This window comes from Vipera ursinii, assembly GCF_947247035.1.
Source record: "Vipera ursinii genome assembly, chromosome: 12".
Classification (NCBI taxonomy): Eukaryota; Metazoa; Chordata; class Lepidosauria; order Squamata; family Viperidae; genus Vipera; species Vipera ursinii.
In genome coordinates this window covers 3,751,990-3,778,469 of record NC_139525.1, presented here as the reverse complement: position 1 = coordinate 3,778,469, position 26,480 = coordinate 3,751,990, and the positions used below count along the sequence as shown (strand labels likewise).

At 42.4% G+C, this 26,480-nt stretch overlaps 1 protein-coding gene across 1 annotated transcript in view; it reads left to right on the top strand.

Moving 5' to 3' along the window:
- Positions 1-26,480, top strand: part of PASD1 (PAS domain containing repressor 1) — a 50,482-nt gene that overhangs the window by 12,361 nt on the left and 11,641 nt on the right. Inside the window, exons 2-12 of the mRNA XM_083372018.1 lie at positions 11,587-11,643; positions 12,843-12,997; positions 14,285-14,376; positions 17,602-17,691; positions 17,783-17,903; positions 18,485-18,598; positions 19,340-19,458; positions 20,169-20,251; positions 23,774-23,880; positions 24,675-24,822; positions 25,917-25,998. Coding sequence (XP_083228144.1) covers positions 11,612-11,643; positions 12,843-12,997; positions 14,285-14,376; positions 17,602-17,691; positions 17,783-17,903; positions 18,485-18,598; positions 19,340-19,458; positions 20,169-20,251; positions 23,774-23,880; positions 24,675-24,822; positions 25,917-25,998 — 1,143 coding nt within the window. The 5' untranslated portion in view covers positions 11,587-11,611. The remainder of the gene's footprint in view (positions 1-11,586; positions 11,644-12,842; positions 12,998-14,284; positions 14,377-17,601; positions 17,692-17,782; positions 17,904-18,484; positions 18,599-19,339; positions 19,459-20,168; positions 20,252-23,773; positions 23,881-24,674; positions 24,823-25,916; positions 25,999-26,480) is intronic.

Sequence of the window (26,480 nt, the reverse complement as noted above, 5' to 3'; positions counted from 1 at the left end):
ACCTTGCTGCGCCAAAGGAAGTCGGATGTTTCCCCCCCCTCACTTCTCTGTTCCCTTTTCCCTTCCCCATCTTTTCCGCTGTCTACTTTTGTATTTCATTGTATTGTATACTACAAACTGATAAAACTTTATACAAAAAAGGAGAAAAAAAAGAACACAAGTTATTCTCTCTTGCCCAGAGTTATAATTTTGGCTTTGGGGAACTTGTACACTGCAAATTGGCACATGGGAATTAAAGAAATAAATCAACAGCCAAGCAGTAGATCCTGTTAAGTTCTGTCTGTGTTGAGTCATATTATTTTCTTAGTTGACTTATCTTATTGTCCAGTCAAGCAAAGGAGCTGTAGCAATTAAGGTATATATACTTTAAATTAAACACATTGAAGCTGAAGCTATTTGTTATGAAGCATTTACAACAATCACAAGCCATATAATGTGTGGTCAGGAGCATCCTTAAGTACTGAAATGTTAATTCAGGTCAATTTAGCAGTTGTTTTAAGTATAAATAGGCTGGTTAGTTCCAGGTTGCTTCTCTCCTTGATTTGTTTCCATCCATTTGCCTCAGACAAATGGTTGTCCAGTCTCTTCTTAAAAACTTCCAATATTGGAACATTCACAACTTCTGGAGGCCAGCCGTTCCACTGATTGATTGTTCTAACTGTCAGGAAGTTTCTCCTTAGTTCTAGGTTGCTTCTCTCCTTGATTGGCTTCCATCCGTTGCTTCTTGTCCTGCCTTCAGTGGCTTTGGAGAATAGCTTGACTCCCTCTTCTTTGGGGCAGCCCCTGAGATACTGGAAGGCTGCTTGTATTCGCTATTTTATTCTGCCCTGTGAACCGCCCTGAGTCCTCAGGGAGAAGGGCGGTATATAAGTGTTATTAAATTAAAATTAAATAAATTAAAAATCATGTCACCCCTGGTCCTTTTCTTCATTAAATTACTAGACATACCCACTTCCAGCCACCGTTCCTTATATGTTTTAGCCCCCAGTCCTCTGATCAACTTTGTTGCTCTTCTCTGCACTCTTTCCAGAGTCTCAACATCTTTTTTATACTGTGGTGCCTGATCAAAACTGGATACAGGATTCTAAGTGTCATCTTACCAAGGCCTTATAAAGCGTTAGCAATACTTTACGTGATCTTGATTCTATCGCTCTGTTGATGCAATTTTTTTAAAGTCTATTATTTTACTTCTGAAATACGGCTAAAAATTTCAACCACCCCCCCCCCCCAAAAGGAAGAAAAGAACAAAACGATGCAGAAACGTTGCTGGTTAAAGACCAAGAAAGACTGGCTGATTCTTGCTTTTGATGTAATCCCAGATTGTGTTTCCCTACCTTTGTTTCATGTCCCACTGAAGGGAGATGCAAAAGAAGGTTTAGCCCTCGGCTAGGAGTGATTCTGGTGGCTTTTTAAAGACATTTCTGTTACATAACCCACACGGCATAGATGAAATTTATTTTGCCCGAGTTATTTTCACTTGCTGTATTTCCCACGTGCCTCGTTCCTTGTTGACAAGAAAAGAACACCCTGCAGTCAACATGTGAATCAGCAAGAGAGTGGATCATAGGTTCATCTTCTGGGGGTTCTGACACCGTTTCTTAATCTGGATTTATTTTGGAAAGGTATCCAGGTAGAATAATCTGTTCTGGACAAGATGATATTCCACCATCTCACTTGAATTTGCTGTTGGGAAAAAAATGATTCATTAGGATGGCATTGAAGGAATTTATATAATTTCAATAGCTGATTTTTTTTCTTTCTTTCATTGTATTTTTTTCTTTTAAACTAAGCACTGGATAAAATTTAATCCTGTTTTTGTTTTCATTAAAGTCTGATTTAGCTTCCTTCCTTCCTTCCTTCCTTCCTTCCTTCCTTCCTTCCTTCCTTCCTTCCTTCCTTCCCTCCCTCCCTCCCTCCCTCCCTCCCTCCTTCCTTCCTTCCTTCCTTCCTTCCTTCCTTCCTTCCTTCCTTCCTTCCTTCTTTCCTTTTTTCCTTCCTTCCTTCCTTCCTTCCTTCCTTCCTTCCTTCCTTCCTTCTTCCTTCCTTCTTCCTTCCTTCCTTCCTTCCTTCCTTCCTTCCTTCCTTCCTTCCTTCCTTCCTCCCCCTTTTAAAGCCCCCTCCCTTTTTCCTTTGAAGTAGGTTAAGATAGGAATTTTTTCATTTTTTTACTACGCAGTTTTAGTTATATTTTTTCCCTGTAAAGTGTAGCATCTTCTATACATTGATTATCTATTTATATAGGTATACATCAGTTATTTGGTTCTATATCTACTTAGTTTATGTATCATATTACAAACTATCTTTTTCCCAATGAATGTTAATTTCTGAGAAAGGATGAACCCAGTTAAGAGGTTTATGGTTTTAGTTCGATCACTTTCCATAGAGGAAGTTACAATTACCAAGGAATTCAGTGGCATTAATCCCTTCCAGACTGATGGAAGACTTTTTTTTTTCCTCCGGCGCATCCAAGAAAATTAATTGATGCTGCAGATATTTTGATACAAAGCATACATATATAAGATGCATGGATATTTGCTTCATACATCTTTGATGTGGTCATCCCTGTGTCTATGTCTGCTACATTTAACTCATGGGAAATCATCCATATTTTTTTTTCTTTTTCCTGGCTGGAATATTGATGGACCACTCAGAGAGGTATAGATTTTGAATGAAACAATTCTGGCTGATAACAATGCAGATCATAGGCGCTTGTCAGTTACACTTCAAAACAAGTGGCTGGAAATAACTGGGTTAGGGAAGAAAACAAAAAAAACACTTATTGAGATTTGAATCATAAGCCATGAACAGGCTTGATCAGATTAGTCAGGGCGGAATAAAAATAGCACTAGGCAGAATGAACGAAATGTGTCGCTGTGTTCCAAATTGGAAGAAGGGACAGAGCCTAAGTTTGGATTTTGGACAGTAATGCTTGCCCTGGCCACTAGTGTATAAAAAGTGAGCCAACCCCAGTCTCCTCTAGCACTGATGATGTTACCTAGTTGGGCAATGAAACGTCTGCAAGAAAACCACCCAGCTCAGGGAGCACCAAGGGGACCAAGTTCAACAAAGCAACAAATGTTTTCTTCTAAAATTGTCATCGCTTCGGAAAGCCCATCTGTTGTTGAATGGAGCTTCAGTCTTGTCCTTTCCTGGAATTCAAGGCTGCCTCCTTGCTTGCCTTTTGTACCTGCTCCCTAGAAAGGAAGCAGGGAGAGGCCAGCCATTAGCCCTCTTTAATACCCCATAGATGTATTTCCAGTTGGCTTGTTCATTGATAGAAGAGAATATCCGTAGCTCAGGGCTGAACTGTGGGGTCCTTGGTGCTCTCTGAGCTGGGTGGTTTTCTTGCAGACGTTTCATGGCCCAACTAGATAACAGCATCAGTGCTAGGAGCGAGTGGGGTTTGTGGGGAGGAGAAGGAGGAGGGGACAGGAGGCGGAGGCCGGAGGTTTACGTGGTGGTTTCTAAGCTTGGTGGTTTTGTTGCTTGATGGTCTCTGAGCATAGAGGTTTTCTTGCAGACATTTCATGTAACAGCATCAGTGCTAGAAAGGAGTAGGGTTTGTGGAGAGGAGGAAAAGAAAGAGAAGGGGAAAGGAGGAGGAGGAGGAGGAGGAGGAGGAGGAGGAGGAGGAGGAGGAGGAGGAGGCCTGAAGGTTGCTTGGTGCCCTCTAAGCTTGGTGGTTTTCTTGCAGACGTTTCATGGCCCAAGTAGGTAACATGATCAGTGCTAGTAGGGAATGGGGGCTTGCTCTCATTTTAAATACTAGAGGCTTGCTCTGTCACAAGGGATGGGATGGTCCACACGCATTTTAACCATCTCCTGGTTCAACCTTTTCTTTGCAAGAAATGTCATCAGCTGATTTTCTCTCAGCCAATCAAACGGGGGGGGGGGGAAGGGCTAGAATTCCACCAGGAGAGACCACTGAAATGATGAAGCACCCAGATGTGATTCGGTTACCCATTTCCTCCTCCTACTCTCCCTGTCCCTCCCCTGCCACTCTGGTCATCTGCTTTGAGATTATATCCACGGCACTAAGAAGGTCACTGGGCCACGAAGCTGAGTTCAGCTGTGACCCCAATGATTTGGGGATTTGTCAGCCACGCGGGGTGAAAGGAGGACTGTGACCTGCACAGCTGTGTGCCAGATTTCTGCCCTCCTTTGTGGCACCTTTAACTTTGGCTTGAAATAGCAGGTGCAGAGCTTTCAAAGGGTGGTGAAATGAACTCCTAGGTTTCCTTGCCAAGATTCATTTTTTAGAGGAGGTAGGAGACGCTGGCCAGCCTCTAGAGGGAAGATTTAAAAATTTAAATCCTTGAGTTACAGCCACAATTGAGACCAGGGTACAAACACGGTTCCCCAAAAGTTGCAGAGATAACACAGGTAGTCCTCAACTTACAATCATTTTTTGAGTGACCGTTGAAAGTTACGACGGCAGTGAAAAAAGGGACTCACGATCACTTTTCACACTTACCACCATTGCAGCCTCCCCGCGGTCAGGCGATCCAAATTCAGACGCTTGGCAACTGACTCATGTTTGTGACGGTTGCAGTGTCCCGTGTTGATCCCCTTTCGCGAGCTTCTGACAAGCAAAGTCAACGGGGAAGCCAGATTCCCTTAACAACCAAGGTTACTAACTTAACAGCTGCATTGATTCACTGAACAACGGTGGCGTGAATTGGGATGAATTATGGTCGTACGTTGAGGACCGCCCACATATAAATATTTTCAGAGCTGTATCCTCTGAGCCAACTAAAAAAATTCCTGCTGTCCAAAGAGTGGGAGATTGTTAATGGCTTTAGGAAAAAAGGTGGAGCCAAATCAGACTGGGAACTTGGCTTTAAGAGAGAGAAGACCCTTTTTTCCCTCCCTGTCCAATTTTATTCCCGACCCCCAAACCCTCAGAGATGTAGTTGTGATGCTGACAGCGAGTAAAGTTGGCCTCGGGCGCTAACAGACTGTGTCATGATCTGGGCAAGAACGCAGAAAGGAGTTTGCCATGACCAACTTCTCTATCTTTTCTTGACTTTCCAGTCTGACTTAGAGCACCAAGGTTTACTTCTGCTTTACTACTCAATTTATGACCTGGTCTAACCCTACTGAGCTTCAACAGGTCAATCTAGGCCAGCTCAGGTCACGTGACTCTAATCTGGAGGGGAAAAAAAAAGCTTGCTGGCTGGCAAAGAGCTGTCTTGGAAAGCAGCTGAATACCAGAGCACTTTAATACAGGTGTGGTTGCGGGTTCTTATTTATTTATTTATTTCATTTTATTAGATTTCTATACCGCCCTAGTCCCGAAAGACTCAGGGCGGTTTACAGGGCAGCATAAAATACAATATAAAAATAATATAAAATTAAAATAAATTAAATTAATTAAGCCCAACAATTGAAACAATATTTAAAAAGTTAAAACCCCTTCAGTCCAGGCTGACTGACTGGGTTCTGACTTTGTTTGTGTGCATTCAGGACATTTTGATGCATAATGTTGGAAGCTGAAGCCCTGATTCATACAGCTAGTCCAGTGGTGGGATTCAGCCGGTTCGCACTGCTTCGGCAGAACCGGTTGCTAATTTTTTGTTGCCCAGGCCCAGAACGGACTTCCGGAAGTGGCATCGACTACAGAGAACCGGTTGTTCATCTATTTGAATTCCCACCACTGAGCTAGTCCCCGACTTACAACGGTTTGTTTAGTGATAGTTCAAAGTTACCACAACACCGCAAAAGGTGACTTAGGATCTTTTTTCCCCAGTTACGACTTTTGCAGCATCCCCAGGATCACGTGATCAGAATTCAGACGCTTGGCAACTGGTTCATACTTGTGACCGTTGCTGTGTCTCAAGGTCACGTGATCGCTTTTTGTGAGCTTCTGCCAAGCAAAGTCTATGGGGAAGCCAGATTCAGCTGGATGACTAACTTACCAGCTGCAGGAATTCACTTAAGAAACTGTGGCGAGAAAGGTCGTAAAATGAGACAACATTCACTTAACAAATGTCTCACTTAGCAACAGAAACAACGGCGGTTGTTAAGTTACATTCTGCGTTTAGTTAGCACACAGGACATGCTGGGACAATCACCTCCCCGTATTTCAAATTTAAATCTCCAGGATTCATTTGGTTCGGAGTTTTGCCCTTTCCCCCATCTATCCAGCTGTTCTGGAAGTTATTATTACTGTCATTCCTAGCCATAGATCACTCAAACTGGCTATTTCTCCCTTTCTCAACTCTGCCTTGTTTTCTTTCAGCAACGGCCAGGCTGGATAAATAAATCTTTGGCCACACCCAGGCAGGGCAACCAGTATTTTGATACCCGCCTTGCTCAATTAGTCTGGCACTCTTTTTCCCGAATGGCCGGCTTGTAAAGAACTGTTATGGATGGGTTGACTGGCTGATTATGTGCAATCCAGTTGGCCTCGAATCTCAGCGGCCATCCCAGCCGCAGAGGGCTGTCCAAACCCGAATGGCAAAATCGTAACTGCAAATACTAAAGAGAAGGAATGGAATCATCATATATGCGTTCCTACATACCACATACAAAAGCTTAAAACTGCCTTAAGACTTTTCAGACGCCCTGTAGCGTCTGTGTTCATGTGTGTCTGTGGGTGTGCGTATAAAAAGATTTCATTTCATTTCATTATTTATTTTATTTTATTTTATTTTTATTTCATTTTATTATTTTATTTTATTTTATTTATTTTATTTTATTTTATTTATTTTATTTTATTTTATTTTATTTTATTTTATTTTATTTTATTTTATTTTATTTTATTTTATTTTATTTTATTATTTTATTTTATTTTATTTTATTTTATTTTATTTTATTTTATTTTATTTTATTTTATTTTATTTTATTTTATTTTATTTTATTTCTCTCTCTCTCTCCTTCCCTCCCTCCCTCCCTCTCTTTCCCCTTCTCTCTCCCTTATACACACACAAAGAGAGAGACAGAGAGACACTCTTTAATTTATATAAGACGTTGTCTATGGCAGCGGTCCCCAACCTTCCTGGCACTGGGGACCAGATCCCGCGCATGAGGAGAGGAAACTTCACTCACTTGTCCCTCAGTTGTGTGGACCGGTTCCTAACAAGCCATAGACCGGTTTGGATCTACAGTCCAGAGGTTGGGGACCCCTGGTCTATGGGGGCCTGACCTTTGGTACGCTATACTTCGAATATGCAATGTGTGTATCTCTTCTTTGTGTGTATGTATGTAAACACAGGCACTTTATGTGTGTAGGTATACGTGCGTGTCTGTGAGTATACTTGCATATCATACATCTGTTGCAAGGATGTTACTGTTCTTGGGCAAGGAAAAGCGTCAGCTGTGGCCAATTTTCCCTAGAGTTTTTTTTTCTCAGAGTTTTTACTGTTTGTTAAATGTCACTTTGACTTTGCAGCATCCTGTGAATAGCAGGAGGCAGATTTTAAGGCTGCATGTATAGGTGTTTTTTTTAATAATTATTGCTTTGAGATGAGGCACTAAACTCCTTCTAAGGAATACGGGAAACCTGCTCACTTTCTTAAATGTCATCTGTAAAATTGCGATATGGTTGCCTCCCTATTATTTTGCGGGAAAGGAGGGTGGGTGAGGACCCTGGCTATTATATGTTCGGGGAGGAGAGGCAAACCGTTTCTTTCCGTTCTACATAGAAAGGAGTGCTCCATTTCAAAGGGGTGTGGAGGGATTGCTAATATCCTCGCAGTAACAAGGGCTCACCTTAAAAAGGGAGTTTGGAATGGGAATTGAAGTTATAAAGACCAGTTTGATCTACTTGGTTAAGGCACCAGGCTAGAATCCAGGAGACTGTGAATTCTAGTCCCACATTCAGGAAATCTGCCTGGGCGCTTTTGGGCCAATCTCCAGGAGACGGTGAGTTCTAGTCCCACCTTCGGCATAAAAGGTGGCTGGGTGACTTTATGCCAATCACCAGGAGAATCGTTAATCTCTACCGATTAATCTAAAATATTGGAAAATTAAGAAAAATAGTAGTTGGAGCTGAGGCGTGGCTGCCCAACAAGTTCTTCTTAACACAGAGCATTTTTTCCCTTCCATCTTCCTGTGTTAAACGCACAAGTGGCTTGTCTTGAAGGCGTGACATATAGATGGCCTTGTTCCTCCCATACTTGGCCAATGACTTTCCACTGAGATGAATTACACTCCCATTATTGTTGCATTTTAAGAGGAGTGCACAATTGCCTCGGGGATTTTCAACAACGAATTAAACGCTAACCGCCTAGAATAATGCAATTTGCCTTCATTGGTGTAGAATAATAGTCTGCAGCCTTTCATTATGTTGATGAACAGCCAATTCAAAGACACAGAGTCAAGAAAATACCTTCGGCCCAGGATTTTAATGAGTATGCTGAATGAGTATGCTATCAAACAATTTTCGGGCTGCACTCCAATCTGAACACATCCCAAGTCCTTCCGAGAAGGATAAATTCCAAGCTTTGAATAAAATCCAACATCATGTTAGTAACGTTAAACCTTGTTTTTCTTTCTAACATTCTATAGCACGGGTGTCAAACTCGCTGCATCACAACATGTGTCACGACATATCGCAACTTTTTTTTTTTTTTGCATTGCCAGAGCTAGGGTGGTGCAACCAGCTTGTGGGCTGGCAGGTCGACACCCCTTTTCTATAAGAACCAGCTTGGTCTGTTGATTAAGGCACTAGGCTAGAAAATGGGAGAGTGTGAATTCTAGTCCGGCCATAGGCATGAAAGCTGATTGGGTGATATTGGGCCAATCACCAGGAGATGGTGAGTTCTAGTCCCGCCATAGTTATGAAAACCCACTGAGGGACTTTGAGCCAATCACCAGGAGATGGTGAGTTCTGGTCCCACCTTAGGCATGAAAGCTAGGCTGGGTGATATTGGGCCAATCACCAGGAGACTGGGAGTTCTAGTCCTGCTTTAGCCACGAAAGCCAGCTGGGTGATTTTAGGCTGGTTCATCTCTCACCCCAACCCACCTCACAGGGTGTTTTTTTTTCTGAGGAAAATAGCAGGAGGACGGTGTGTGGAATATGTTCGGTGCCTGGAGTTGTTTGTAAAAATTACAAATTATAGTTCACGCCTAAGGCGGAACTAGAACTCACCATCTCCTGGGATGGGAGATCCGTGCCATTCTTGTAAAAATAATAAAGGTGGGGTTAAATAAACAAAAGTAAACAAAACGTAAACCGTTTGTATTCGACCTCAGCACCTTTAAAGTCTGTGCACTCCGAATCCCAGCATTCCCCAGCAAGCACTAATGCATTTGCAGTGACCGTGAATATAACTTGCAATTGTATTGATGGTAAGCAGGTTGATAATCCGTTCATCAAATATATTTAGACATTTTTATTTAATATGTTTCTTCTATTCTTGTAGATCAGTGTGTTTCCCAACCTTGGCAACTTCAAGGTCAGTGGACTTCAATTCCCAGAATCCTGGGAGTTGAAGTCCACCCATTTTAAAGTTGCCAAGTTTGAGAGACACGGCTAGTGGTGATTGTAATATGTAAAAACAAAAAAATAAAAAAGAAAGAAAGACTAAAAAAGTTTTCTGAAACTTTTTTCTTTTTTAGGTTCATTTCTTCCTTCATGGTGGTAATAAAATATGCTTACCATCCCCTGGACTAATGTATCTGCAGGATAAAATAGGTAATTTCCATAATCTGAGTTTTGCTCTTTTTGGGTGATTCTGAGTAACCTTCCTTACTCAAGTTGCTCAGTTAGGTAGAGATGGTCATGGAGGAAATTTATCAATGTGGCTGCTAACAGCTGACACTGACTTGATAGTAGATAATGAATTAATCAGTCAATCAGTCTGTAGCAATGTACTGCAAGCACGCGGACTCTTTCAGCCATTTAAAGTACAGATCACCCTTGACTTTTGTTTAGTGACCGTTTGAAGATACACAACAGCACTGGAAAAAGTGACTTATGATCGTTTTTTTACACTTACGACCGTTGCAGCCTCTCCCTGGTCACGTGATCAAAACAGTCGCAGCGTCCCTGGATCGCACGATTTCCCCCTTTTGTAACTTTCTGAGACTTTCCTAATTGAACAACTGCAGTGATTCACTTAACAAACGTGGCTTGAAAACCGTCTCACTTAGGAACGTAAACAAGCCGAGGACTTAAACCATTGAAAAGTATTGACCGATCCATTTTAATGTGCGCTGTGGCTGTCGCCAGTAAGAACCGGGTCTGTTCAGCAGGTGCTGATTGTTGCATGGAAAAAAAAAGAAGCAAATTTAGGAGGAAAAAAAATGGACTAGCAGAAAATGCTCTTGAAACCATTGGCTGGCCTAGGAGTCTCACCAGAGTTGTCTGCATGCAATATTTGGCTGCAATTTCGCTGGCTTCTTCTAATTCGAAACGTTAACTTGTGCTGCGCCGCGCCATTGCCAGGACTTGTTGCTTATACTTGAGGGTGATTAAAGGGGACTACGTGGGTGTAACACGCCACGCATGAGATTTGTCTTACATATTGGAGGTAGTGGTTGCCGTGCAGCAAAAAATATTTGGCTGCACCCATGTACCCATGTGAAAAATGCCTCCCGGGCACCGGGTGTGGTCCTGGATCTATCGGGGAAAATGCGATCGAGTGCCTGGATTCTGATTGATGGAGGACAAGATTCCAAGAGATATTTTGTGCATGGTTTTGATGGCGTCTTCTCTTCCCCCTCCCCTCTCCCCCTTTGTTCTTCCTGGTCAACGCAGGAATCCTACTCAACTTTCTAAGAGCATTTGGCTTGAATTGTCTGTTGTGGCCTGATGGTCAGGCCTGCAGTGAGTTGCCTTGTCTTTAATCCAGATTGGTAAATCTCATGCCAATCAAATACTTGTGAAATTATTTCTTGTTTGGATCTGCTTATTGATCCTAGTGAGTTCCTCTTGAAACGGAGACTTTATGCTTCATCCTTCTCCGTTTCCACCAAGTAAATCAGACCAAGAAATCAACTCTACAAGAAGACTAAAACTATTTTTTTTTGAGATTGGCTATAATAGAACATAGAGTCAAAGGGCTGGAAGTCAAGGTACACCTGCCTACAGGTGACCAATGTCAGAAATGAATAAATAAATAAGCTGAGATCTATGTCGCTCTTTGTGCTTCCTCCTGTGGTCTTTCTTAAAAAGATAAAAATTTGGGGTTTTAACAATGATTATCCGGTGTTATCATCTTGCTATCTGTTATTGTGACTGTTGTTATTTATTTAGGTATTTATGTATGTATTTATTTAAATGGATTGGCTGCCCAGCTCCAACTTGGATGGATCTCTATGACTTTTACTCCTTACCATGTTTTAAAAGAGGAAACAGCCACGTCGGTGTGCAAAGAAATTGGATAACCGATGCAACTTTATGGATTTGTGAATATACTTGTTGACTGTAACTCTGGGCGTCACAAGCTACACAGCTCAATGAATGAGGGAAGAAACGGAACCAGTTTTTATGATGTTTATTTATTTATCCGTGTATCAGATATAGATACTGTATAGTGGCATATCTCACAAAAGGGATGAACGTTGCCATTTTGATAGCACCAGGTGGTGTTTGTTATGCCAACAAAAAAGTGACTGTTGCGTATTTTTATTGCAGAACTCCGTATTGTGTAAACGAGCTGATGGCCGAAGATGAGAAGGACAGGGCAAAGAGGTACAAGGGTTGGGGGGGAAGCCGTTTGTATCCTAAGGAAGCCAGAGGCTGAGCAGTGATTGTGTTGTTCATGATAACAGCAACAGAACAAGGTCATGAATGAAGGCAAATATACATGTCCCAGGATAATGTTGCAGGATCCAATCTGGGTCAGTCACTGGAATGAGAGGTTCAATCTTCCAAGTCTTTCACATTCATGCTGGAGCCCAGCCTTAGGGCACTTCTCAATCTACAGGATGTGAGATTGGAAAGTTCTCATTTCTGTCCCATCCTGGAGATTGGGAAGTTCCAATCTCGAGTCCAAAAGCTTGGAAGAACAAAATGGCTGACCCAGATTGAATCCTGCAGAACAAAATCAATGAATCCCTGGAAAAAAACAGACTGCATATTTTCTCATTTTTGATGGTAGAACGAAACAGATTGAAGATAACCTGTTCATTTTTGCTATGCCTAACAAAGGTGACTCAAGGATAAAACTATTACAGATTTAGTCCAAAATTGTTGTATGATCCTTCTGTTCCTTGAGGACTAGGGAATCCAACATTAAAAACCCAGCAGTAACTTGGTCTGAAATTTCTTGTTGCAAGAGTTAGGATGCCGCTTGAGATGTTATTTATTTAGGAGCAACCTTTTCCACGCTGGTGATCTATGATTTTTTTCTTTTCTTTTTGGGGATTACAGTTCTCATTATCTCCATTCAGGAAGCTGAAAATAACAGGAAATCCCCATGTAGGAGAAGGCGAAGAATGAAAAGGCTGAGATTTACAACATGGAATCCATCAAGCGGATTCTTTGACTAGTGTGTAAACTCTATGCAAACTTGATTCAGGGCTGGGTGCATTACACAAATCCAACCACTTATTCACACCATAAACTGTAGTTAAACCAACCGGATCTTAAATATGTAAACTCAGTTAAAGACTTTAGACCTTTAAGTCAAAGAGCTTCCTGGATGAGAAGGAGAACATTGAGACATATCCATGGGATCAAAAAACATCGAGATGGTAGCTACGATCAAAGAGCTCCGCCTTCTTTTAATCTGCGGTGTACATGAAACCAGGTGTAGCTTTGATTACATTTGTCGTGCACCATCTCAGCATTTCCGACTGTACCTTGTGTAAGGACCTCAGTGGCCTTGTAGATTTGCCCACGGAAGTGGAATGAAGTTCTCAAGGCAACTTTGTGTTTCCCTTGACCAGGGCGTCACGCAACAAATCTGAGAAAAAAAGAAGGGATCAATTCAATGTCCTCATTAAGGAACTGTGCACCATGCTTCAAGGGCATGGTCATCCACTCAAGATGGACAAGTCCACCATCTTACAGAGGACCATTGACTTTTTACAGAAACAGAAAGGTGAGCCTCAGGGAAACACCTTGCACTCTGCTCTTCTTATTACTGTTGTAGAGCCCGTTTTATTTTTCTTTAAAAAAATATATATTTTAAACAAGCTGGTCCTGAGCTTGGAAAGGTGAGTGATGGCCCTTCTCTCTCTGCTTTTCCCTTTTTTAAAAAAAAAACCAGCAACAACATTTCATTAGGTCATAGAGTAAAATACAAAATACAAAGCAAATAGTGGGACGCAGTGGGGAGGGAAAAGGGAGGGGGAATGAGGGGAAGAAGGGAGAAAGGGAAAGAAAAAAACATGCAACCTCTAACTCCGGGGTTTGAGACTGTGTGTGTTTTCCAAGCAGACTTTTCAAAGTCACCCATGGCAACACCCAGCCCTCAGATGGGACACTATGCAGAGTAGGAACCCCCCCCCGGTTGTTGTGTGAGGTGTGTACTCCTTTCTTGGTCTCAGCAGGACCATTGTGATCTTCCCCGTTTTTGTGACGTGTCCCTCTTGAATAATTTGCGCAGTGTGGCCTATCCTTGGCTGTTACCTTTGGAGCAGCTAAGTCAACACCACACTGCAGCGTAGTCTTGCAACCATTCGTTTAGTGGCTGTCCAAAGTTACAACGGCAGGGAAATGAGTGACTTACGACCCTTGGTCACACAGTCATTGCAGCAGCCCTGAGGTCACGAGGTCAAAATCCGGACGCTTTGCAACTGGCTCTTATTTATGACGGCGGCGTTGTCCCCTGATCACGTGATCCCTTTGTGTGACCTTCTGACAGGCAAAGTCAATGGGGAAGCCAGTGTCACTTAACAGCCGTGTCGCTAGCTTAACAGCTGCGGGGATTCGTTTCACAACCGCAGCGAGAAGGGTCGTAAAATGGGGCAAAACCCGTTTTAACAACCGTCTTGCTCAGCGACAGAAATTTTGACTCAGTTGTGGTTGTAAGTCCAGGATTACTTGTATGTTTACTGTGTGATTCTCTCCGATCCAACGGTATTCAGCTTCAAAGGATGACTTTCCTATGAGTGTGTGTGTGTGTGTGGGGAAATTCTCTGTTTATTTCTTTTTTCACTCTACACATAGCTTTATAAATCTGTTTATGCCTCTTCTGACTAAACCTAATGGTATTTGCATTCCTCCCCCCCCCCCCGTTTTCTCAGTTACAGCAGTAATATAAAGTCAGGGTGGTTTCCTAGAGAAAATCCATTTCCTGAGGGGGGAAAATAATATTGCTTTTTTTTTGTAGACCATCTTTAATGGTGCAGCGTTCTTTCTTAATCCAATTTCTTTTCTCTCTCAGAAGTCTCCACACAGACGGAAGCCTGTGAGATTAGACAAGACTGGAAACCCTCGTTCCTTACCAATGAAGAGTTCACTCAGTTGATGTTAGAGGTGAGACGCCGTTGCACCGATGCAAGGAGAGGGAAGGAAGGGGTTGGTAGTAGGAGAAAGTTGCTAGACTTTGCTAGGAAATATTGCTTGCCACTGGTTAAAAAGGAAAAGAAAAGTGGGGCAGTCCAGATACCTCTCGAGAATCAGAGCGATGCCTAGTTAAGATGTTGAACAACGACAGGATGAGACTTATTCTCCACCAGAGAAGCTCCATGGATCAGGATCAGGATCAGAATCAGAACTGAGCTGGAAGGGACCTTGGAGGTCATCTAGTCCATCCCTCTGCTCAAGCAGGAGATCCTGTACCATTTCAGACAAAGGGCTGTCCAGTCTCTTCTTAAAAGCCTCCAGTGATGGAGCATCCACGATGTCTGGAGCCAAGATGTTCCACTGGTTTAACTGTCCTCACTGTCAGGAGGTTTCTCCTTAATTCCAGGTTGCTTCTCTCCTTGATTATATGGACCAGTTGCTGTCCTTTGGCCTAACCCACCCCAGATGGTTCTTACTGTAGGGATAAAACACAAGTGAGGTCTCTATAGTTCTCCTTGAACTATGAAAGAAAACGAAGAGGACAAGTTAAGGGAAGCAGGTATGTCTGGCTTAATGAAGAAAAGAATTATGGGCGACACTACAACTGTCTTCCATTACTTGAGGCGCTATCACAGACAAGAGGGGGTTGACTTATTCTCCAAAGCTCCTGAAGGTAAAAGCAAGGGGTGGAAGCTCATTAAAGAGAGATCAAACCTGGGACTCAGGAGAAATTCCTTGACAATGACAACAATAAATCCATGGAACAGCTTGTTTCCTGGAGTGGCGGGCGCTTCATCACTGGAAGTTTTCAAAGACTGGACAACCATTTGACCAGGATAGCGTAAGTTCTCCTGCTCTAGCAGTGGGTTGGGCTAGAAGACCTCCAAGGTCCCTTCCAGTTCTATGATTCTACGGGACACAGAGCTAATCAACAGATTGCTGGCTTCTGATTTGTCAAATGTTCACTGATCATTGCCAGAACTTGCCGAAGTCCGAATATATCATGCCAACAGCGTTGTATTGTATTTGCGGTAGCTAGTTCCACTTGCATTGTTCAGTTATTCTGATGTAAATGGACCAGTATTAGTGGTCAGTATTAGCTGGAAGACTTGAAGAGGATGGCTCAGAAGACAAAAAGTTCTTTCTGTTTCTGAAGAGTCCATCTCTACTGCAGGCCTTTGCAGTTTGCACAACGACAAATGCCCAGCTTTTGCTGTCTGTGTGGACCGAGTACAACTGATAAATTTTGCACTTCTGGCCCCTCATTTAGAAATATTTAGGAATTTGCTTACGTGAGTTTTAGTAGACCCTGCCGTGTAGCTGGTTTTCCTTTGATGCTATTCCTTAGCGAAATAAATATTCCACACATGTAGACAGGAGAATATTTTCTATAACTTGTTTGCTTCCTCTTTTATCCCTGCCAGGAAGGAATCGCGCTGCATTTTAAATCAAGTTCTTTCATCTTTTGTGGACTATTTTCCGCGTCTTTCTCATCACAGCTTTTAAGGGCGTGGCCTGGCCTAGAATTACTGCAGTTTGACTATTTCCTTCTCATAGATATCCAATGACTCACCTTCTTTAGAAAAATCTGTTTACTTCCAGTTGTGCAAATGTCTCTTCACAGGCTTCCAGTTTAATGCAAACAAGCTTCTGCCTATGAGGGTGGGGGGGAAAAAAGAAATCTTTATAGGTTTCATTTGCATTCATTCATTTATTTAAAAAATGCCTTGGCTTTGCCATTTTTCTGGCAATTTATTTTTCTTGTCCTTTCAACAGTCACCAGTTGAATTCTCTGAGTTAGAGGCGAAGTATACAAGCAAGGAGGTAGAAAGGGAAAGGGAACTTGGCTTCCTGATGCCTGAGAGATGTAAATTTCATTCTCAGATCTCATTGCCTTTGCAGTAGGCTGTGATCCAGATATGGATTAAGGAAAGAAAAAAATAATAAGCGTTAACTCAGAGTAAGGAAACCTAGACCTGGGATAACATCAGTTCCCAAAACCTTCTTTGTGGTTCCAAGCGGTTAAGCAAAGGCTTATTTTTCCCCCATAAAGAGGCAGAAATTTCCAAAGGGAAATGAGGAGACGTTGCCAACTTGTCCTTCTTTCAAGAAGTCATCCATTTCCCAAAGGAAGCCTCAGTCATTGAGAAGGACCGATTTTCCCCACCCCCCAACTGTACAACTTCTGGCTTGGGTTCAAGAGAGGCCTTTGACCCAGGTCCTGCTACCCTGGGTCTCCTGAGCTGTGCTGAGCTGGGTGGGGATTCATAGGGAGGAGATTGGCCCTGCTCTGCGAAAGGGAGCTTTATTTACCATTAAAGTAAGAGACCTACAAGATATGTTGGGTGCCAATATTCCCAAGGAAATCTAGTTCTCTCTCTCTCTCTCTCTCTCTCTCTCTCTCTCTCTCTCTCTCTCTCTCTCTCTCTCTCTGTGTGTGTGTGTTTGTGTGTGTGTGTCTCTATCTATCTATCTATCTATCTATCTATCTATCTATCTATCTATCTATCTATCTATCTATCTATCTACATCTATCTATCCATCCTCTCTTTATCTATCTATCTATCTATCTATCTATCTATCTATCTATCTATCTATCTATCTATCATCTATCTATCTATCTATCTATCTATCTATCTATCTATCTATCTATCTATCTCTATTTATCCATCCATCCTCTCTTTATCTATCTATCTATCTATCTATCTATCTATCTATCTATCTATCTATCTATCTATCTATCTATCTATCTATCTATCTCATCTCTCTCGCTGTGTGTGATTCTCTCTCTGTGTCTCCCTCCCTCCCTCCCTCCCTCCCTCCCTCTGCCAGCTTGAGACAGAATGCAAATAGTGTTGCTGCTGTACCTTCCTCAGATCAAGTCAGCCAATTCTTTTGTCTCGTGGCCCAGAAAAATAACACCAATAGTACACTCCCTTCTCTCATGCTCTGTTGCTAAAAATATAATACCAACAAATAGTTTTGCTACCCTTTCTGGATCACTCAGATCTGCTCTTTCTGCTGCTGAATAGTCTGGCTGATTTTAATACTTAATGCTGAACTCACATGTCATTGTGCAACTTGAGCAAAGTTTCATAAATTCCATGGAAAATTTAACTTTGAAGTCAAGAGTCAAGAGGTTGGGAGACGTGCCGCTTGTTCCTCTGTGATGCCTTTTCTTTCCCCTACATGTAGGCATTGGACGGGTTTCTCATCGCACTAACCACTGACGGGATTATTATTTACGTATCCGATAGCGTCTCTTCACTCCTTGGACATTTGCCGGTGAGTTCTAACCGTACAATGTCGGAATGTCATCCCTTTGCCTCCTCACTATAACTCTCTTGTTGAACATAACGACATTCTTTTGTCTCAGTCAGATTTGGTGGACCAAAATATATTAAATTTCCTGCCTGAGTGTGAACAGAACAATGTCTATAAGATACTTTCACCCCATGTGCTTGTGACCGACCCAGTAACCTCCGATTTTCTAAACAGTAAGTGATGCATTTTGCTATTTCCAGCAAAGGAAAGTGTAATTTAGATAATCCTTGACTTACAACAGTCCATTTACTGACTGTTAGAAGTTACAACAGCACAGAAAAAAGCGGCTCGTGGCCATTTGTCACGCTGATGACCGCTGCAGCATCCCCAATGGTCAATACGATCAAAATTCGGACGCTGGGCAACTGGCTCCTATTTACGACCGTTGCTGTAGCCCTAAAGGTCCCATGATCCCTTTTTGCGACCTTCTGACAAGCAAAGTCAACGGGGGGGAAGCCAAATTCACTTAATAACTGGGTTCCTAACTTAATAACTGCAGTGATTCACTTAAGGTGGTAAGAAAGGTGGTAAAACTCACTCAAGAAACGTCTCGAGTTAACAACAGAAATTTTGGGCTCGACGATGGTCGAGGATTTACCCGTATTCCACATTCAGTCTAGTCCAACTCCGGATCGACGTACAGTATATGTGAATTCCAAGCAGAGGGTTGGACTAGATGACCTCAAAGGTACCCTTGACGATTTCATTGATTTGTATTGTTCTGTAAAGCCCTTTTTTCATCGGTCTCTTTCAGCTGAAAAACAAATTGAGTTTTGCTGCCACTTAGCCCGAGGAAGCCTGGATCCGAATGAGCCCACTACATACGAATATGTCAAATTTGTGGTGGATTTCAAACCGTTTTCTCCCAGTAAGCTGATGCATTCCTCTGCCCTTCCCCGCCCTCCCCTTTTTTTAACATGCTGATAATTTTACATGCTGATAATTTATCTTTGCCAAAAAAGCTAATACAATGCTTGATTGTACTATAAACAGAGGCATAGAATCAAGATCACATAAATATTAATACCGCTTTATAAAACCTTAGCAAGACTACAACTGCATCCAGTTTTGATTATTACATTACAAAAAAGATGTTGAGACTTTGGGAAAAAGTGCAGAGAAGAGCAACTAAGATGATTAAAGGTCTGGAGACTAAAACATATGAAGAACGGCTGCAGGATTTTGGGTTTGGCCAGTCTAGAGAAAAGAAGGATTAGGGGGGGACATGATAACAGTTAGGGGGGGACATGATAACAGTTTTCCAGTATTTGAGGGACTGCCGCAAAGAGGAGGGGGTCAATTTAATTTCCAAACCACCTGAAGGCAAGACAAGAAACAATGGGTGGAAACTAATCAAGGAGAGAAGCAACCTGGAAGTAAGGAGAAGCTTCCTAACTGAGAACAATTAACCAGTGGAACCTCTTGCCTCCAGAAGTTGTGGCTGGTTCATCACTGGAGGCTTTTAAGAAGAGACTGGACAGCCACTTGTCTGGAATGGTATGGGGTCTGCTATTCGAGCAGGGGGTCAGTCTGGAAGACCTTCAAGGTCCCTTCTAGCACTGTTCTGATTGATTGAAGTTGTTTTGGGTGTTTCTCTTTTTGTCTCTAGTGCCTACGTCGTCCTTCAACGGCTTCGAGTCTCCCGTAGCGCGCGCGTTCCGGTCAGTCAGTGACACCCAGGTCTGTCTAGTCGCAACGGTTCGTCTCATTACGCCACAGTTCTTGAAGGTGCGCTAAATACAGAGCCATAACTATAATCAGATACAATCCAGGGGCCATGGACAGGAGCCAGCGGAACCAGCCCAAAGGTTTTTATGAGCTTGGAACCATCCCGGGAGAACTTCATTAGGGATACCATTTTTGTTTGTTTCTTTTGGAGTCAAGACATTTCTGAAAGATTAAAATGATGAAGACTTTCCTTCAGCAGTGGGGGGGCCCAATATGAGCACGTTCCAAGCAAGGCTCTGTTGAAATTTTTCTCATCCAACGCTATTTTTGTTGGTCAAAATATGGAGCGGCTTTCTGAAATGTGCTGATCAAGCGGCACCATCTCAAGGAGATGCCCACGTGTGACTTTTTTTTTTGACATAAGTAGGGTTGTACTGCAGGTTTAGAGTTTTATGTAAGAAGGATGAAATGGGGGGATCGTTCGTTGCCGGGCGTGGATAATTCTGCCCTATTCACAGTGAAGCGTTCTTCATCTGTAGCAAACGAAGCGAACCCCGATTACAAATTAGAGCAGCACCTGAATGGTAGTTCATGGTATAGGAGCGTGGTTAGAAAAAGTAAATTAGGCAGCCTGATCGATGGTCTTGCTTGCTGGATTTGGGTTTGCGTAGGACTATTTGTTTCTGGTGTGTGTGTGTTTAGTCTGTGAGAGAGAGAGAGAGAACGGAGACCAACCGGCTAACCGTATCTTCTGCCCTCCATTTGGGCAGGAACTTTGTAACGTGGAAGAATCCTGTGAAGAATTCACCTCACGGCACAGCCTGGAATGGAAGTTTTTGTTTTTAGACCACAGGTGAGATTGTTGGGTTTATGGTTTCTGGAAGGGGCAGAAAACTGCTTGGGGGGCAAGAGAAATATGCAACGTAAAAGGGACGTCAAGAGTCCGTTCGTCCCTCCCTCCGTCTCCCCCCTCTGTCTGTCCCTCCCTCCCTCTGTCCCTCTGTCTGTCTGCCCATCATTTTGTCTGTCCGGGGACCAGTCTGTCTACCAGTCTGTCTGTCCATCAGTCCCTTTGTCTATCCTTCTGTCCATATCTGTTCGCCAGTGCCTCTTGCCTGCCGTCCGTCCGTCTACTAGTCTGTCTGTCCATCTGTCCATTTGTCTGCCTGTCTTCCTGTCCGTCCAGGCACCTCTCCAACTGTCCAACTGTCTCTCTGTCCGATTCATGCCACCTTAACAGAGCTGTGGTCTTTCTGAGCCACTGGTGCCTATCTGAATTAAGCACAATTTGCACATTTTGTTTACACTTGAATCTGGTCCTGGCTTTGTTGCTTCTCTGCCAAGCCAAGATTTCTGATTCTAGCCATGAATTCTGGTCCTTTGCAGTTAGATCAGCTAGTATGTCCCTATGTATATATTTTCTCCTTTTTATTCTTTTGGTCTCTATGCTTTCCCACCCAGGAACACAAAAGAAAACAGCCTCAATTCCATCCTAATTACTCCTTCACTTTAATGGATGTAGTTCAAACAGAGCTGAGTCATTGCTTTCCTATTTGGAAACCCAACCAAGGATTTTGTATTCCAAGAAGGACAGGAAGTTACAAATATCCTGAGCTATGAATAAGATGAAAGGGATGGATGGATAAATACTTTTCAGGTTGCAGAGCCAGCCTGCCTTCTCATTATTCAAACAGAATATTTTTTTCCCTCTTTCTTCTTGCTGCTTAAAGCTTTTTTTTTTCCCCTTTCAAACAGTACGCCCAATTCTGAAGCCATCCCTGTGTCATTCTCTAGCCCGTATTTTGCAAAAATCTTGCAAAAAATCTTTCCCCCATTTTACGACATTTCTTGCTCCGGTTGTTAAGGGAATCACTGCTCTTATTCAGTCAGCAACACAGCTGTTAAGGGAATCTGGCTTCCCCACTGACTTTGCTAGTCAGAAAGTTGACCATGGGACGCTGCAACTGTCGTAAGTACACGCCAGTTGCTGAGCCTCCAAAGTTTGATCATGTGACCATGGAGATGCTGCAATGGACATAAGTTCCTTTTTCCGGTGTTGTTGGGACTTTGAACTGTAACTGTTGTAAGTCGAGAACTAGCTATATTTAGAAGAAGACGTCTTAAGGCATTTAAGCCTGCCTTAATCCTGCCTTTTCTTTTTTTCTTTTTTTAAAATATGGGCCACTATGATCATAGTAAAAAAAATGACAATAAAGGTTATCTTATATTATCTTAAGGATGGGTCTCCCTCTGCTGACTTAATAGAGAAAACCTCTTGGAGCAAAACAGGGCTAGCTCTGGAGTCAAGAAATTAAGGCAAAGCCCAGAGGCAGAACTAAATATGATATACTGTATATATATATATTACCGGGAAACAGATGTCTTTCTCTTCACTATGCAGATAGGCTGGCCTGTTCTTATGGGTAATGAGGGCAATTAAGCCATGTTTATTGGAGTTGTTTGTCCCCAGTGTTTGTCACTGTCGGAAGGTAACTTCTCCTTCCCTTGATAATCATCTCAGCCTTCACACAAGGTGTATGTGGCATCTTTTGTGGGGTTAGCTTGTGTGGGAGCAGAGGAGTGGAGAACCAACCCAGTCTGATCTTATTTATTTATTACATTTATATGTTGCCTGTTTCACTCTCAGGGAGGCTGACCCACAATAAAAAAAAGCATTGTATAGAACTCTTAAAGTTGAATGGTGTTTTAAGCAACCTCTTGACTGTAGCTACTCCTCAATTTGCGACAATTTGCTTAGAGGAAGCTGGATTTACTTAACGACCGTGGTTCAAAGTTACTGAAAAAAAAAGTGACTTTTATGGATGGTTGCAGCATCCCCAGGGTCCCGTGATCAAAATTCAGGAGCTTGGCAACTGGCATATATTTATAAAACGGTTGAAGCGTCTCCCGGGGTCATGTGATCACCATTTATAGCCTCCCCATCTGGCTTCTGACAAGTGAAGTCAAATGCTTAACCACCATGGCAAAAGTATTGTTAAAAATATGGCATGACTCGCTTAATAACTTCCTTGCTTAACGACAGAACTGTGAAATTCAATTCTGGTCATAAGTCAAGGGCAACCTGTAATTGCATGGCCTTCACCTTATTATATATGTGGACATTCAACATGCCTGTCCAGCTCTAAAACCCTCAAGCTTGGGTGCCAGATGACTCATTTCCCTAATTGTTGTTCCCTCAGTGCAAAGATAGAATCAACTGTTCAACATCACTTCCTTAGATGAAGTCAGTGCTTTGGTACATCAGTGTTGTATACCCTGATTGTCTCTTGTGCCTTCAGGCAGAATTATTGAATAATAATAATAATAATAACAATTCTCTTACACAGTCAGTCATCCTCCTTAGCTTTCTACACAGGCTCTCTAGCTGATTAGCCAAAAACAAATGGTGTCATTTGACCACAATAATTGAAGAATGAACCTTGGGATAATCCTTTTGAAGCCAACTTTTGCATTCTAAAGGACCTTGAAGTTGGGGTGGTGAGTTTGTTGGTTCTTTGGTTCCTTCTTCTCCAGGGAATTGTCTATGGACATTCTCAATCATTTCAGGTCATGGACGTCTCAAAGATATTTTTCCAAAAGGCAAATGGACTTTGGGTTCCCCCCCCCTTGGAAACGTTTCTCTTCTCAATCAAGAATTGAAGAAGAAGGAGGAGGAGAAGAAGAACTGAAGAAGTTTCTTGGATGAAAAATGAAACATTTTCAAGGAAAAAAACCTAGAAGGTCCAAGTTGCATTTGGAAAACATCTTTGGGATCTTCAGGGCACCTTTTTATATCTCTGAAGTCCGATATGTCTTCCCATTTTTGACTGCTTCAGACCAAGAAATCCAACTCCATCCAGCTGTTCTCATGAAAATTTATAATAACACATTCCTTGGGAGTTACATTTGCTTACCTGTTAAAGGATACACTGAAGCTTCTTCAGTTCTTCTCCTTCAGTTCTTGAATGAGAAGAGAAATGTTTTCAAGGGAAACACCCCCCCCCCGCAAAAAAAGAAAAGTCCATTTGCCTTTTGGAAAAATATCTTTGAGACAACCATGATCTGAAATGATTGAGAATCTCCATAGACTCTATGGAGATTCTCAATCATTTCAGATCATGGTTGCCTCAAAGATGTTCTTCCAAAAGGCAACTGGACTTGGCCTAGTCCAGGGATAGGCAACCTTGGCTCTTTTATGTCTTGTGGACTTCAACATGGCTGGCTCAGGAATTCTGGGAGTTGAAGTCCACGAGTCATAAAAGAGCCAAGGTTGCCTACCCTTGGTCTATGACATAGAGTACAATCTCCTGGAGAAGATGGTTAGCCCTAACCTTTAATAATCATAGCCTTTTCCCTTCCCTTTCTTTTCTTCTAGAGCTCCACCTATAATTGGCTATTTGCCCTTTGAGGTTCTTGGGACCTCTGGCTATGATTACTACCATGCTGATGACTTAGAACTTCTCGCTAGGTGCCACGAACACCGTAAGTGTCCTTCTTCACAAGAGTCATCTGGGGCATGCATACCAACCAGGGAGGGTTTATCTTAACCATGATTTTGTTGCACAAAATTAGAGTCGTCTCACAGATCAGGAGATGATAATGTGTGTAACCAGTGCCCGATTCATTTTCTAAATTGCCATTACCCACCCCTGAAGAAGTGGGAAGGAAAAAGTAGCCAAGAGTAAGCCATGATTCTTTCTGACTTGGATTTAGCTTCTCATGAAGTCAAAACTGAGATGTAATCATCAATCTACATGGTAATATTCCTGTAGAAGTCTTCTCCACTAAGGTATATGAAAGAAAAATTACAGCTCTTTGCTGTGAACTAAGCTGATTTGTATAATCGACCTGACTGATACGATAGCAGTCTTTCAATATTTGAGGGGCTGCCACAAAGAAAAGGGGCCCCCACCTCTTCTCCAAAGCACCTGAAGGCAGGACAAGAAACAACGGATGGAAACCAATCAAGGAGAGAAGCAACCTAGAACTAAGGAGAAATTTCCTGACACTGACAAACAATTAATCAGTGGAAGGGCTTGCCTCCAGAAGTTATGGGTGCTTCCTCACTGGAAGTTTTTAAAAAGAGATTGGACAACATAGGTTCTCTTGCTTGAGTAGGGGGTTAGACTAGAAGACCTCCAAGGCCCCTTCCAATTCTGTTACTCTGTTATTCTGTTACCACGGAGCATGCCAGGTCAGTGCCAGGAAGAAGGACACCAACCAGTGTGCCAAGCCGGGTTTAACAGAGCCTGTCTTTTGTTGTTGTTAATGCGCAGTGATGCAGTTTGGCAAAGGCAAGTCTTGCTACTACAGATTCTTGACCAAAGGTCAGCAGTGGATATGGTTACAGACCCATTATTACATCACCTACCATCAGTGGAACTCCAAGCCCGAGTTCATTGTGTGCAGCCACACGGTTGTTAGGTAAGCATGCAAACTATTTGTCTGCCCTACACAGCCTGGGCTCAAATGTGCTATAACAGTATGCTGGAGTGTGTGCAGTTATATAAAACGATTATGGTTAAAATTGGGCTGTGGAGAAGGGAAAACAACACATTTTTCCGCTGGAGGTGGCAGAAAGCTGAAAACAGTATTCAGCTGGTCCTCGACTTATAACCACAATAGAGAAAGGAAAAAAATCCACATTAATGGGTGTGGTTGTTAAGTGAAACATGCTGGCTGGGGGATTCTGGGAGTTGAGACCCACAAGGCTTAATAGTCAAGGTTGAGAGACACTGATCTAAAACATGGCACATCAAATCCAGGAGCCCAGAGGCGATAGAATTTATTTCTACTAACCAGAGTTAACCATGGTTTAAGGTCCAGAGGCAACAATAAATATGGACTATGAAAAAAGAACAGAGGATGGAGGTAATCTGTAAATATGCTGTTGCCCACATTCCTTTGTTTCTTCTCCCCCCCAAAAAGCATAGTTCTTAAATTGTGCTTAAGAATGTGTATCAGCTGCCTGTTGGTTGCCCAGGATCATGTATTTGAGATGGAAGCCTATATTAACTGGAAAAAATAGGGTTTCTTTTTTGAGGAAATAGTAGGCCCATTCTTTTTATTCTTTTAATTTGTGGTCCTCTCAGTAAGATTTTGGGTGATTAGGAAGAGAGAGAGAGGAGGAGGAAAGAAAGAAAAAGAAAGGAAAGAAAGAAAGAAAGGAAGGAAGGAAGGAAGGAAGGAAGGAAGGAAGGAAGGAAGGAAGGAAGAGAAAAAGGAAAAGGAAAAGAAAGAAAGAAAGAGAAAGAAAGAGCAGAGAGAAGTAAAGAGAGAGAGAAAAGGAGAGAGGGAGAGAGAAAGAGAGAGAAAGAAAGGGAGATCTAGATCTAAATCTTATATCTTCTGGCTTTTCATAATTTTCCTAGATTTTTATTTCTACGCTGATTGATCTCTTCTCGATGCTTTTAATGACTGTACCCCACCCTCCTTATGCTGATCTATAACTGTAATGATTTATAGGTTGATTGATGCATTATTCTGCGTGGGTTTCACCCTTACCCTTTTTTTTTAAGCTATGCTGAGGTTCGAGCTGAAAGGAGAAGAGACGCTGGCCTTGAGGAATCGTCTATTGAATTGGCCTCTTCGTCCTTAAAGGTATTATACATTCCGAGAAAATCCAGTAAGAGGTTTTGGCGGTTCAAAGGTTTTGCGGCAACGGGAAACTGTTGTTTTGGAAGAAGGGATTGGGAGGTGTTTTTTTTTCTTCCTAGTTTTTTTGTATTGGTTTCAACCTTCAAATGAATCTGAAATGCACAAGAGATTTTTTTCCCCCTATAAAAGTTCCTACTGTCAACTTCTTTTCTGATGAAGTTGAACAGGTAGACGCTCTGGATTTATCCTGCCAGATCTAGTTTCCTCACTATTCAATTATTACAATACCACTCATCCCCAGCCGGCATGATCAATGGGAATTGCAATCGACCAGCTGGAAAAACCTGCCTTACCTTGGATGAGCAAAGGTCTGCTCCACATTGATAAGAGATTAGCGTTTCCCAACTTTGTCAACTTTAAGATAGGCACCGCAGAGTTCTAGAGTTCTTCAGCCAATATACAGTAGCTAGGAATTCTGGGAGTTG